Source organism: Belonocnema kinseyi, chromosome 9 (genome assembly GCF_010883055.1).
Source record: "Belonocnema kinseyi isolate 2016_QV_RU_SX_M_011 chromosome 9, B_treatae_v1, whole genome shotgun sequence".
NCBI classification, from domain to species: Eukaryota; Metazoa; Arthropoda; class Insecta; order Hymenoptera; family Cynipidae; genus Belonocnema; species Belonocnema kinseyi.
The window spans coordinates 43,871,583-43,885,287 of record NC_046665.1 but is presented as its reverse complement, the minus strand read 5'-3'; the positions used below and the strand labels follow the sequence as shown (position 1 = coordinate 43,885,287).

General features: G+C 38.2%; 1 protein-coding gene across 4 annotated transcripts in view; it reads left to right on the top strand.

Moving 5' to 3' along the window:
- LOC117179595 (zinc finger protein 395-like) overlaps positions 1 to 13,705 on the top strand; it is a 91,892-nt gene that overhangs the window by 41,352 nt on the left and 36,835 nt on the right. For all 4 annotated transcript variants that reach the window (XM_033371565.1, XM_033371563.1, XM_033371562.1 and 1 more), the window contains 2 exons: positions 9,701 to 9,927; positions 11,309 to 11,577. In XM_033371565.1, coding sequence (XP_033227456.1) covers positions 9,701 to 9,927; positions 11,309 to 11,577 — 496 coding nt within the window. The remainder of the gene's footprint in view (positions 1 to 9,700; positions 9,928 to 11,308; positions 11,578 to 13,705) is intronic.

Sequence of the window (13,705 nt, the reverse complement as noted above, 5' to 3'; positions counted from 1 at the left end):
ATTTTCGGTAATTATTATAAAACCTGCAATAAAATATAGTAATTGCTGAATTCTTCCACCTTTCAAGCATTATATTAATTTTTCTTATTAATTTTGAAACTATCTATTAATCATTAAGTATTAACAGATAACATAGTCATATTATAGCTAAAGCTTATTTCAATAAATATTTATTAAATAAATTCGAACAATATCATCTAAACATTTTATCATTATACGTTATATCAATTGTGTGAAATATATAAATATTATTCAATAAAACGTTTATATTTATTTTTATATCATTAAATCAAACGCTGATATATTTTTTTCTAATTGTATTTCATTTTTGGAAAGGATAATGTCTTTCAAGCCCGGCGCGGCGGGAGGTATAATGACCGTGAAGGGCTAGAAACCAGTCGAACGACAAGATTTGTTAGGGCCAGTTTGACCTAGTCTTTTGACTGCCACTGGCAGCCAATGCAGCCAATGGCTGCCTTTTGGTGGGCCCTGTTCTAAATAGATCACACCAACAAAAATAATTTCAACAATAGTAATAGCTCAAAATTTAAGTTTATGTTTAATTCACCCCTGGAATAACATCACGCACTTTCAATGAATGAGTCCATTAAGTTATAAGCGCACTATTGATTCAGAAAACAAGGCAGGGGTGTCCAACCTCTTAAGAGGCATTTTTTTATTGTTTAGGAGGGGAGAGAATTCTCTGACTGGAATTCTTGCGAGAAAATTCTTCCGATGAATTGAGGGAGCGTCATCACGTTCAGTGAGGCAGTAGGTTAGCTTACGTAATTTTGGTCGGCAGCCGCTATTTGGTGTTGGGGGCAGCGGAGGCGGTTTGTCGACGTTGAGGTGGGTGGTAGTTGGGAGGAAAAGACGGGGGCGGCCGGCTTTACGAATTGGGTCAATCAATACCGTAGAGCTATATGGGTCAGGTGCACTACCATGCTCTGTATACGAGCAGGCACCCCCGGAACACTTCCGCCCTCCGCCGGCACCCCTTTCACCCAGCCACCCCCGCAAGCTATTCTATTCTGTGTCTACCCTTACCAGTGCCAGACTTCCAAAGTTAATCCAATTTCCGTGTCAAGAAACGCTCCAGGGGATGAAAATGCACTTTTTAATCTTGATTACCTTAATTCTGATTCAACTAATGGGGGTAGATTGTCGCGAAAATTCGAATTTGGTTCGTTGGAAAATTGGAATCGATTTTTTGATACTGCCACTTTCGCTGACATTGGCCGGGAAAGAAACTCGGATTCAAGGCGGCGTTTGTAGGTTTTGAGGTTGAGGTTGAGGTTGAGATTAAAATTGAGGTTGCTCGTGTAAAGATGCTCGAGAAATTGGAGGTGAATGGCATAAGAAGTTGAAGGCATAGATGATTTTTGTAGGGGTGATACTTATTAAATGGTAAGTTTGAGGAGTAATTTTTATAGAAAGATAGTAATTATTTTTATGTAACTTGATTGATGGTCATGCATATTCTGCTGCGTTAATAGGATTCATGTTTTTTGTGCTAATAATTCGCTCGGAATTCCATTGTAAATTAGAAAATATTGAACATGTATCACTGTTTTATCATAACATGCAATCTTTTTTAGCTTAAGGGAATTTTAATGAAAGTTCGATAATTCCTTATTGTTGTTACAATAGCAATGATAGAAATTTCTGGAATCGGGAATTATTTACAACGATTACGACAATATTATTTGTTGACACGTGGAGCTGTTTCGCAACGAAAATAGCGCGTCATGGCCAGGCACGCGCCATGCCTCTTTCATTAAACAAAACTTGTTTCGTTCCGGGTTTCACCCGAATATGCTCAACAAGAATTTCAACAAGCGCTGTTCTCATCTATTGGATTTTTCTGTACCCACGTGTCATTTATCCTAAAAGTCTGCATCAGATGAAATAGTGCACAGACTGATCCCTCGAAATTTGAATCAGTAAGGATTTTCACTGATGAGCATTGAAATCTCAGTTATTTAAATGTAGAGAAATCATCTGAAATCTTGCTTGAGTATGGCGATGTGGAATTCAGCAACTGCTAGAATGTAGAGCAATCATGTAGTAATTCCGTGGCCAGTTCCAGGTACTTGCACGTCTGAATGCCGATTATATGGGCCTTGAGTCGTTACAAGAGTTGAACACCGACCTAGCCCAATGCGGATGCCGCCAAATTCGGCGAATCCTTGAAACTCTTACAACAGTCCGGTCTTGATAGACTGTCATGCGTCAAGAGAGGGAAGACAGTCGAGGAAAAGAGAAAGAGCGTCTGTGACACACAACATATTCAAGCTAGGCACGCTTGCTACGACCTTGTGTGAAAAAATCTTTGACGAGTGATCTTGAGCTACTGACAGATCCTAGAATCGCAATCCTTGCAGCGGATGCGTAATAGAGGCTATTGTGTTGTATTCATCGCTTCGCGCGAGACCTGTTTTTCAATCAGATCGGAAGCTAGGAAACGCGTTCGCATCCAACTGGGAAGTATTTGAATAAGGCCAACTCTTTGTCATCAGGATTGGTTAATGGTATCCAGATTTTTCGAATTAGCAAAAGATAGGTAGGAATTAAAGAAAGTGATCGAGAAAGCGATCTTATGTTTTCCGTTCAACTTTAAATAATTATCTAATCTACATATTAGCCTAACGATCCACTTCAACATTTTTTTTCAAATTTTCTAACATTTTCTATAAACGGTACCAACTACCGGTATTTTTCAAAACTCTCGAGTCATTAAATAAACTTCGCCACCGAAATCCAATGAAGGTTTAATTACTGGATGTTCCAGTACCCTTGACACTAGAGAAAAGTCCCTGAACTTTTCAGAAAATTGGAACCACCCTGGTGGGTTTTTGTTTTTTTGCGGCCAGTGTTTTCGCATGGTTTCGGTTCTAAACTCCAGACAAGCCACACAGGGAAAATGGTAGCAGTCTCATGGCATGTGTAAGCGTCGGTTGGAGCAGCCATGCAGGGACGCGGGGTGGAATGACAAATTGTGGGGTCGCTCGGTGCCAGGCTGGGGCCACGGATCGGGGTCGATCGATACAGCTACGTACAGCAAGAGGCAGACTCGTGGCAGATAAAATGGGTCAGGTACACAGAGCCAAGTTTCTTCCCATCTTTTCCTCTCTACCTTTTAAGTACAACTCTTTCTTAATTTTTTACTTAAGGCTATTCATTATTATCGATTAATTTTCCCAATGGCAGAATAGATTATTCCATTAACCAATTCAAAAATATGGTTCTATATTCTCCTTTTTAAGTAAGTGGACAATGGACATAGGCCACATTCTTCTCATGCAGGAGAATGATTAAGGCACGCTTACCTTTGCAATATATCCAACAAAACCCTATATATTAAAGGCTTTTTTCAACTATTACGCAGAAGACGTTAATAAAAACTCTGTATGAATGCTAGAAAGACTGCAAAATTATGCGTCGAATAAAGTATAATTAAGGTGATTATATCAATTATCCTAGGAAGATAGATTGTGAAAAGAGAAAATTACAACTTTCTCTACAGTAATTAGCAACTGTCGAATTACAGGGGGTTTAAGTGTTCTTGGGCTAAATTGAAAGGCAAGGTTTTATACGTTTATAAACTTTTCCTTAGGTCTGAAATGTATTTATATATTCTTTAGATGTACTTTTAGATTTTGGAAGTGGGGAAAAAATATTTATGATGTTGATTAGTCTTTTCGGTATTTTGAATTGTTGATATATTATTGATGGTTTCTTTCAATACCCGTTAAGCAATCAATCTACATATACGTCAATCAGCTAATTGCAATTGAAGCAGCATTGGCAGACGATTCTATCTCGATAATTAGCTCTCAACTCACATCGAAACTGCAACGACCCTACGTGTTGAAGAAGAAGGGGCATATAGGGCATGAGGGTGCTTTTCTTGCCCATAGCTTGATTCTGAAGTCAGTGATAGTGAATGCATGGGTAGTAGTAAGTTTGGGTTTCAGGCCTAGAGGCGATGGCTCTAATCGGTGAGTTGTGGTAGTGGTGGCGGGTTCCTTCTGCGCCTGCTTTCCGTCCAGTGCGGAAACTGGGACAATGGGTCGAGTGCAGGCAACGTTATAGCTAAACTGCACGTGTACTAACACAAACTCAATGCCACGTGTCGATATGTATTATAGGAACGTTCAGTGTGTTGGAAACAGTGTATCGCGCTCGAAGAGTTTTTCTTATCGCCTCGAAGGACGTTCTGCATATTCGTGTGCATTGCGACCTTCGGACGACCTTTCCACACCATCTATTTGATAGTTGCGATTCGCTTTCACCATACATTTTTTGGTATCTTTTATTCAGAATGCAGTTTATGACTGACGTTTCATTTTGCTACCGTCTTTTTTGTATATGAAAATTAAAATTGTTGATGGTGTATTATTTTGACTTGTTGAACACATAAGGCATTGGGTCAAAATTCTCACGCCTTGTAACACTGCTGTTTTAAGACAGTTGTTGATGTGGGAAATGCAATCCTTGAAAATAATAAAGTTGTATAGCTCATTGTCAAGAGTTTAAAATGAGGAATACTAATGAGGAAATAGTGAAATGGGTTATGAATACCCTTCCAGCGAAACTACATTAACAGTGGAATATAGCGTGTTTCGAACTTGAAATTGGAGCCCTCGGCACTGGACTCAAAACTAGGTTGTTCCGGGTCGTACGGACGGAAATCGGGTCGCTCGATTCAGGTCGTTCGACTTCAGTACACCTGTATGGGTTAAATAGACTCTGTATTTGACTCCCTAACCCGGATGGCGCTGAAACTGGGTCAATGCTCCCCATTATTCACCATGTTACTAAGAGGAAATCGTCTTTCCTTTATTCTTTCATGTTCTTCTCTGGAAACCACGATCATTTTTCTCTATCCAGAGACATTTTACTCTTACATAATTCGAGGAAGCCCCGCACATTCTATGCTTTTTCTGTATGCCCTTAAGAAAAGTGAAAAATCTTATCTATTATTCGCTGCGATAGATACATCAATTATGTTCTCCAGTATTTTTGCGCCTGGGCGTTGTCAGTAAAGCTACCCAAATCTGTTATTAATGTCATGTAACCTTTTTTATGTAGAATTTTATCAGCTAATCCTGTTGTGTTAGAATTTGGTATTTTTCATGGTAATTTTGCGTCTGGATTTTGCTAATGTGTGAAAGATATCTTGTAAATTAAGCAAGTTGTAGAGCATGTTGTTAGGAAGGCCAATAAAATCTACCACATATTAACTAGAATCTTCAGGGAGGAAGAATGAAGTTAGAATTAATCTTTTGAGAAGGAAAAAGAGAAACTGGATTAGATTCTGGATCAGTAGGAGATAATAGAACTGATTGTCGAAACGTGAGGTATTTCTTTATGGCTTGGACAATGGATTACAATTGCAAGACTGTTTGTTACAGTCAAATTAACAAAAAATTCTCCCTGTTATACGAACGCCCACTGTGGCCTTCTATTGTGTCACATTGGTTTAATGACACGAGATTTGATTACGAAAGACATCGTGGGCGTTTGCACTGGTATCACTACAGAGTCCAGAATTACAAGATGCACATTGTACAACAGGTTGGTAGCATGATTCGTTCATTTAATATAGGTCATTTTCATGTTAATGCACCATTAATAGCAAAGTAAAGCAAAGCAAATAATTAATTCTAATTACCAGATAGTCAAGAAATTATTATCATTTACATATAATTTAATATTGGAAAATAGTCTTTGAGAAGATTGGCTAATAGGATGTTAAGAGAAGCTCTCCTTTAATAATCCTTCTTTTGACCTTTTGATTCACTTACAACATCATCTCCTGGCGATTTCTTCAATCTTAGGTACTCCGTTGTTGATGTTGATCTAGCGTTGTGCATCGCCGGGCATGTATACCATTACTGAACATCCCCGTCATCATCGTGACAACGTTTCACAAGAAAAGATGAAGGATGGAAAATCTTGACAAATAGGCTTTAAGAATCGACCAACTGAAACTAAATGCTGAACGTTTCTTGATGAGCTTGTACTTAAAGGTGGTGTTCGATTCTTATCAGATAATTGCCATATATGAAAATGTACTTCTATCTGATCTCATATAAGGACTCTTAGATTGGTTAGAATCGAGTAAGTAATATCTGATAGAGGTACTTCTTGAAGATCAGTATTCAGTAAGCATTACAGTCAAGTAATTGTTTCTACGAAAGGGCAGTAAACTCGTTGCAAACTGCAGTAAAAATGTTGCTGATAGCACTAAGATGTAGCCGTAATAGACCTTCTATTGTAGTTTTATGTTCGGCCTGTTGGTTTACAGTTTTATGGGTGGATAGGCAACAGTAAAATGGAATAAACCTTCTTTAGTGATCGAGTTTTTTCTAGTAACTAGTGAATAACGAAATAAGTCTAATTTAAATGGATGAAAACTGGATCTGTCAATTGGCAAAACTTATTGTTCTTATAGCAATAGTCGAATATTGCAGATAGAATATTGTTAGGCAGCTGATGATTAGAGCAACCTTTTTTTTTGTAGTTACAGAAGTAAAATCGGAAGAGATTAGATGTAGAAAGACGAAGGCTTGTTCCCGATCACTGTTGCCAACTGCAAAATCGATTTTCTCGAGGTTTTGCTTTCCGCGTCATCTTTTTGGGCGAATGGCATAGGGGGTATATAGGTCGCGAAACGTGTCAGCTCGTATTTCGAGCGGGATCCCCGGGTAACTGGGTCGTCGCGCGTTCTACTCATGGAAAACTGTGTTACTACTTACTATACGCTTTGTCGGCCCCAAATTGCATTTTATACCATCACAGAATCTGGACATCGTTTCAAGATGTCTCCATTCAACAAAAGACTGCATCGGATTTCCTTCATCCGTGACTTGAGGACACACGTGTGCTCAAAAACTAACTTTGTTAGGCTATGTTAGCTTAGCCTGGGGTTACGCTAAAGGTCAGCCGGTTCCCTATTGTCTATGACTATAAGACTACTTATAGCGTAAAAGGAGACTTCGGGCAGGCGTAGGTGAACATTCTTTAAAGTTGACAATGCGGTGCGGTAGGTAGCCATAGCCGTGCAACGGTGGATACGGCGTCTTGGCATGTAGGCAGGTTGTATACCTACGTCATTTGACCTCGTGCTCTTTAATCAAAGGGATACAATGCGATTGGACAACTTAGAAGGGTTTAGGTTAACTGCTTACACGCACAGTGTCCTCTTCCAAACCGAGAAATAAATTGCAAACATTTACCTACTCCCTTCGCCATTGTTCAGTCGCTATTTCACCTCTATTATCTTCCTGCAACTGAAACTCCGCAACACTCAGGATTTCTGGCTGCTAAAAAAATATTCTCCATTTCCTCGTGTAGCTCAACGGCGTAATTCCGTTCCATGTTCGGTTTCTTCTATATCGAGTTTGCGTGCCATTTCTCACTTTTCGGATTGGGTGATCTACTGTTTCTGTTGCCTAGGTCAGTTATGGGCTTTGCTAAATTAGGTAATTCTTGATAAAAATCAAGAAGTTTTCGTTTTATCGGAGTGGACCGATGTTCTCGTATTGTTTCTGCACTTTCGAGTTCCAGCCTATAAGTAGCATTTTTCTTCTCATTTATTTCTACAATCCTTTTAAAGCTCTATGTTTATTTGCAAGAACTGTCCTATTGTTCTTAAACCTCCTAATAACTGACACTTTATCCGTTTTGTTTTTAGAAATATGAGGCGCTTTCATTAAACGAGCAATCCACCCGCAATAATTTGATGAAAAGCCCAATGCCACAGAATAAAAACGCTGAACAAGTGCGTCAATTAAAATCCCGGCGAGAACGTGAGACTGCTGCAAAACGAAAGGAAACAAGGCGAAAAAGAACCACCGAAATCTCGCTTCTCGCGACCCAATTTTTTCAACATTCTCACTTGAGTGCATTTCCATCCTTCAAGAACGGATTATTTTCCACTCTTCATTTTAAAGTTTACGAGCACCAAATCTTGGAAAAAATTGGTTTGTTTATGAGTTTAAAAATTGAATTCACGGAACAAATTGTACTTTTTGCTCATGTTCAGTCTTAAAAATTGGTTATTTTTTGTGATCTTCTTTTGATTTGAGTTTTGAAATTATAAATGAGGTCCACGATGTTCAAAACATGCCGGATGTGATAGTTTCGAAACATGGCATCATGGTGGTTTCACTTTCAACTCATGATGTACCGTTCCTGGCGGAACGGTTAAGTAATGGCCTTGCGATTCTTCGTTTTGTAATTCGTGCTCAATGTCCTCAGATTTAAACTCTTAAGGCAAGGTATTTTTCCTCTCAGTCTTTCAGATTTTTTAGTTCGAGGTGATCATTTCATTGTTGCGATCCTTGAAGCAAAAAGATCTCAATAAAATCCAGATATTATTTTCTTTGTTCCGAGTATAACTATTATTATTTCTAATCAACCAATTCATCTGTTTCTCAGCTTCAAAATGCGTGAGAGATAAGTACCAAGGAAGTAGTTAGGAATATCGATTGGTTGATATCTAGATGGTGCAAACTAAAAAAAAAGTTGAGAAAGAGGATAGGAAATTATGGTGCAAGCCTTAACGTTTTCTCGGAAAGTCCAGTGATTTGCAACTATACCTGGTATTCCTACCTCGACTCTAACGCGGCGTTCTTGCGTGTCGGTCAATCCTGTTTCACCAGAAAAAAATAGCGTTAAGTTTTGAATTCAAAAACTCTGATATTTCTTCATTTTCTTGCATGTGCTAATTTTACGATTTAGCACATGATTAAAATAATTTTATTTAAGATTGCGGATAAAAATGCATTATTGTGAGGTTAATTTAAAATTATAATTAACTCCGACCAACCCTCCCTTTAAAAACTTGCTTATGAAGATAAAGATGAAACATTTTCTTCCTCGGGAATTAATTTTCTTGAGTTGCAAATTGTTTCCAGGCCGTGAACGTGAAGGCTATGATCCCATGATATAACGGAACACTTGTACTGCACTTTGCGAAAAGTGTTTGTGTGAAAGTGCGTAGGGGAGTCTATCTAGCGGTGAGGTCTAATCGCCTAACGGGAAATGTGACACTAATAACTTTAGGGAGAATGTAGGTCGTCACTGTCGTACGCGTAAGGTCGTAAATGCACGAGCCTGCCCTTAAGTTATTTACTCACAACATTTGAATGATCCAGAGAACGTTACTACGGGGACCATTATTCAGATTAATATATCAACAGGGTTAACGTGTCTTGGTCCAGGTAAAACAAACTACTTCCTGCTAACTACTACAAGCACAACTGATACCCTGAAGAACTTTATTGGAAAATACAATAAGAAAATGTTGGTTCCACTTCTGTTTAAATGCCACAATTTCAAATGAGTTGTTGTTTGTCCTTGACATTAGAACTTCACTTCTAACGCTGACGTAATGTGAATTCGGCATTGAACATTAGACACTCATACGTGAGCAGAGGAGATTGGCCCGAAAATTTTTTGAGCATGGCAATTTTTTCGTGCCTTGCATTTATAATACGTCAATGATCCTTCCTATAAAAAGATTCTTCAGAAATGATTTTTTACACAGTTCACGTCCATGGTGGAATAATAGATACGACACGCAATTCACTGTCACTGTGGAAAGTTTTTTTTCTATAGAAAGAGGTCTTTGACTACTTTTTTCAGTTTAGATATTTTCTTTAATGAGTTTGTTTTGTTTTTGTTGCAGAAATCGAAAACGCAGAACAAGCTCCGGCACTGATTCTGAAAGAAATTATGACTACAATGTTGAAATTCACGTTTGCCACAAAGAGACTGGATCATGTCACATAGAGCAAACTGGAATCTGTGAAGAAGATGCTGCTAAGTGGCTCATTTCTCTGTCCCAGGGACGTGCACAGACTACTTGCACAAATATCCAGAAGCCCTTGCCGATGCAAGGCGATGGAAATTACAGTGAGTATTTTTGCCAAATGACCCCGTACAAAATGTATGCAAATGTCCTTTCGGTCAAAGTAAGGTCAAGTTCGCCTTTCTGATGCTTCAGGTGATGCTTCTTTTTCCTACATGTTGTGCCGGATTCTTTATAATTTAATTGAAAAGCTTTGCATGAGAAATACTCTGTATTTTAAAACGAAAAACAGAACAGATCTGTTGTCCTGAAAAGTTATTCGCTCGTTAAAAAGATAAATCTCCAATGCTTGAGTAATATAAAATAATGTAACGATAAAATGACGTAACAATCTGAGACTAGTTTTATAAAGATTGCCGTATCAATTATGATTGCACGTGAATTGTATATGACATGCAAAAAACCTCCATAATTGAAAACAAGCTTTTGTCTCAGCTTTTTAACATTCTTGTTTGCCACTCACCGATCAAATTGTATACTGATTTTCATAAACATCTCTAATCGAGACGTGACGTGGGTAATTTTTCACTTGACAATTTTCCGTTTTTTTCTGCTTGATTTATGCCGTTCCTGCTCGCCATGGACGAGATACTCTTTCGAGACAAATTGATATTAAAATCCATTGTGAATTGTGCAAGGCTTCTTTTATTCATAATTTATAAGTCGAATTAAGGCTTTGCATTTGTATCAGATTCTCGTAAAATTATAATTTCCAGAATTTGCGTTCTGGATTCTAAGAGAGATTTATAAAAAGTAATTTAGAAGCATTTCCTCTGTCTCGCACAGTGCATCGAATACATCATTTGGTCCAAAGTTCTATGACCTCGAGTCTTTGGTCTATGAATCATGCAAAAACCAAGATTCTATTTTATCGCAAATACACTCTCAGATTGAAAAACTTACTAAAGTGATAAACTCGCATCTCCTTTTATTGATTTAACTACATGGAAAATTGATTTTACCAAATGTGTAACTTCTCCCGTCTAAGTTCCTTTGAGATTTTAAATTGAAGCTTAGAAGAAACTAATTCTCTCCAAGTTTGAAATTTCCCTTAAACATAATCAAAGTTAAGAACTAACTCTCGAAGTTGGGCCAACAAGAGAGGCAATAACTCAAGCGTTGATAACAGAAATAAAACATTAGAAGGGTTTTTCGTGATTGGCTCACGAAACTCGACCGCTTTCTCGTCCCCGGGGCAAGTGCTGCATCAAAACAATATTACAAGAGCACGAAGTACCTCAATCGCGATTTGTTTATGTGGCCATTATACTCGATAAAATTTCGCAATTTCAGGAAATAATAAGCAAAATTATTCATCATTCAGGTGTTCATTTTTGGGGTCGAACAATTGAGGGCCTGGATCGAGTAGCCGTTTCAGAATAATTAATGATTTGATGACCGGTTACTTTTTCTTTTTCAATTAAGGTTCCTGGCGTGTACATGAAAATGGCGTCGTTGGATCACCAGGAGTTGGTGGAGCCTCCAGCAGCAGCAGTAGCGGTGGTTCTTGGAGAACTGGCACTCCAAGTCCGCCAATTTACGAGGATGCACGTTCCAACAACGCAAATACTTGGTCTAAACAAGTTCACACTGCAGAGCATAGCCCCAAACGATATGTTCCAGGTGTAACCCCAGATGAAGGAATCGTCTCTGATTATATGGAACTGGATGATGTGAATCCCCGCAAGAAAAAGGTAAGCCGAAGTTCATTTTTTTTTTTTCAAATCACAAATCAGAATTCTATTGTCGCAAACGAAAGACTTATTCCAATTCTTTATTGCCTTATCGCTTTATCGGTTTAAAAAAAGTACAATCCACTTCCTGTGAATTAAAACTGAACGCAATGTGTGTTTGTACACATTACTTTTGTGTTTCGGGCATATTGAAAAAGACTCGTGGGCAGTATTCCATATCGAAACAATGACTTACTGTTTGTCTTGTGCATTTGCTCGGAATTCATAAATGGAAAAAGAGAATCTAGCCATTTAAATTTCGCGCCAGAATAACTTCGAAATTGAAGATCTTGTTGTAGTTGCGGCTTACGATCGTAGCAGAGAATTTCTATTTCACAAGTTTAAGTAATTAGATCAAGTTATAAAAGGAGACAGGTGCAACTTTCCCTCGAATAGGACGGAAATAGCTTCCTTCAGAGCGTCATTAAGAGCCTAAGGGAGCCGGAGGGAAACGGGGGATTTTAAAGTTAGCTCGTAGGTTACGAAATGAGGAAAATCGCCGCCTTCGAGTTTACACACTGTGATTCCTTGGCTGGTCTCTCAGGCTTACGTCACCGCACGTGTATGATACTCTTCGAGGACGCGGCACTTGGCACTTGACTTACCGAGAGGACTTCGGAAAAGCCGGCCGGTCAGGGCCGGTTCAAGAGTTAGAAGATTCTTAACATGAATTCTGGTTTTCGAGAATCATAATTTATTCTCCGTTTGGAAATAAAAACTAAAAATGAATATGAATTGCTTCGCCGATTAGTGTCGTTGAGCAAATGGGGCGCGGTTAGCACTTTGAGAGTTGTCCCTTAAAAAAATGTTTTTAGTTTTGGATCCAATTGTTAAATTGAAAGTCAGAGAATTATTTCCACTTTTGTTCCAAGACCGTTACCAAACGATCGAAAGCGCTGTCACTATTTTCACCGAACGATCGGCACTCGAGAAAGAGAAAACCAGTCTAAGTCGCCGATAAGCATCGTCTAGGCTTGATTTACCGTTTCTCGTGCGTGTAAGTGTAACGCCCACTGGCACCTGCGCTGCCATATGCATTTTTTACAGCGAGAGAACCAGGTCTAGCTTCAACTATGAAACACTGCTTAAAAACTTGTCAAACTTTTTACCCATCCGCAGATGCAATTACCGTTTTTACCGGCAATCTTGATTGCACTTCACAACTTTTGAAAAATGAAACGAGAGGAAATCATGCTAAAAGAAAATTATAAACTAAATTAAGAAGCCAAAAAATTGAGGTAAAGCTAAAAAGTTTACGTATTAAATGTAAATTCTAAGAGTGAAATGTACAACTAGCAATTATAATCGAAATAAAAATTGAGAGCTTGTTTCGTGGAATGTTGAGCTTTAAAGAGAGTAATTAAGCCCCACTAACCTAATTGAGAAATCGATGCAGACGTACTTGACATTTAGAAGTCGTAATTATAAAAGGAAGAATAACGATTGCAATTAATGCGTCAATACATTGAGTCTTATTAGCTTAAATGAAATATTCTATATTTCATATATCAAGGAATAAATAAAAAATTATTTCTCAAGATGTGACATGAAATATTCTTGAATATGAAAATTCGGAATATATTACAAGTCTATGAAAGAAGTCCAGAATTTAATCTTGCCTTTAAATTGGGTGGGGACTGCACCCTCCCATGGAAAGCGACTTTGAATGGGATTACAAAATAGTTAAGTTCACACGCGCTCCTTTCAAGGTTGCTGCGGGCTTAGCGTGTCAGTGCAATTGTGTAACATCGTCGCTTTTATCATTCTCACTGATGTTAATTAAGCAGAGGCTGCTTTGACGGATGCAGAAATTAAAGCTCCTCAATATTGTCTGATGTTCATAAAATTTGGCCCAGAAGAAATCACAGAAGAATAAAAACATTTATTGTTTTGAAGTGAAAAATTGGAAATTCTTAAATTGATAAAGAATTCTAGAAATACATTTTGGAAATTATTTTTCCACGTACTATTAATTAGAATTTATCACCACTAATAATTGATAAATACTGGTCTGTGTATCCCTTATAATTTAATATATTATATTGAGTAACCTCCAGGCAAGGCCGTAGCCAGCCGTAGGGCCCGGCGG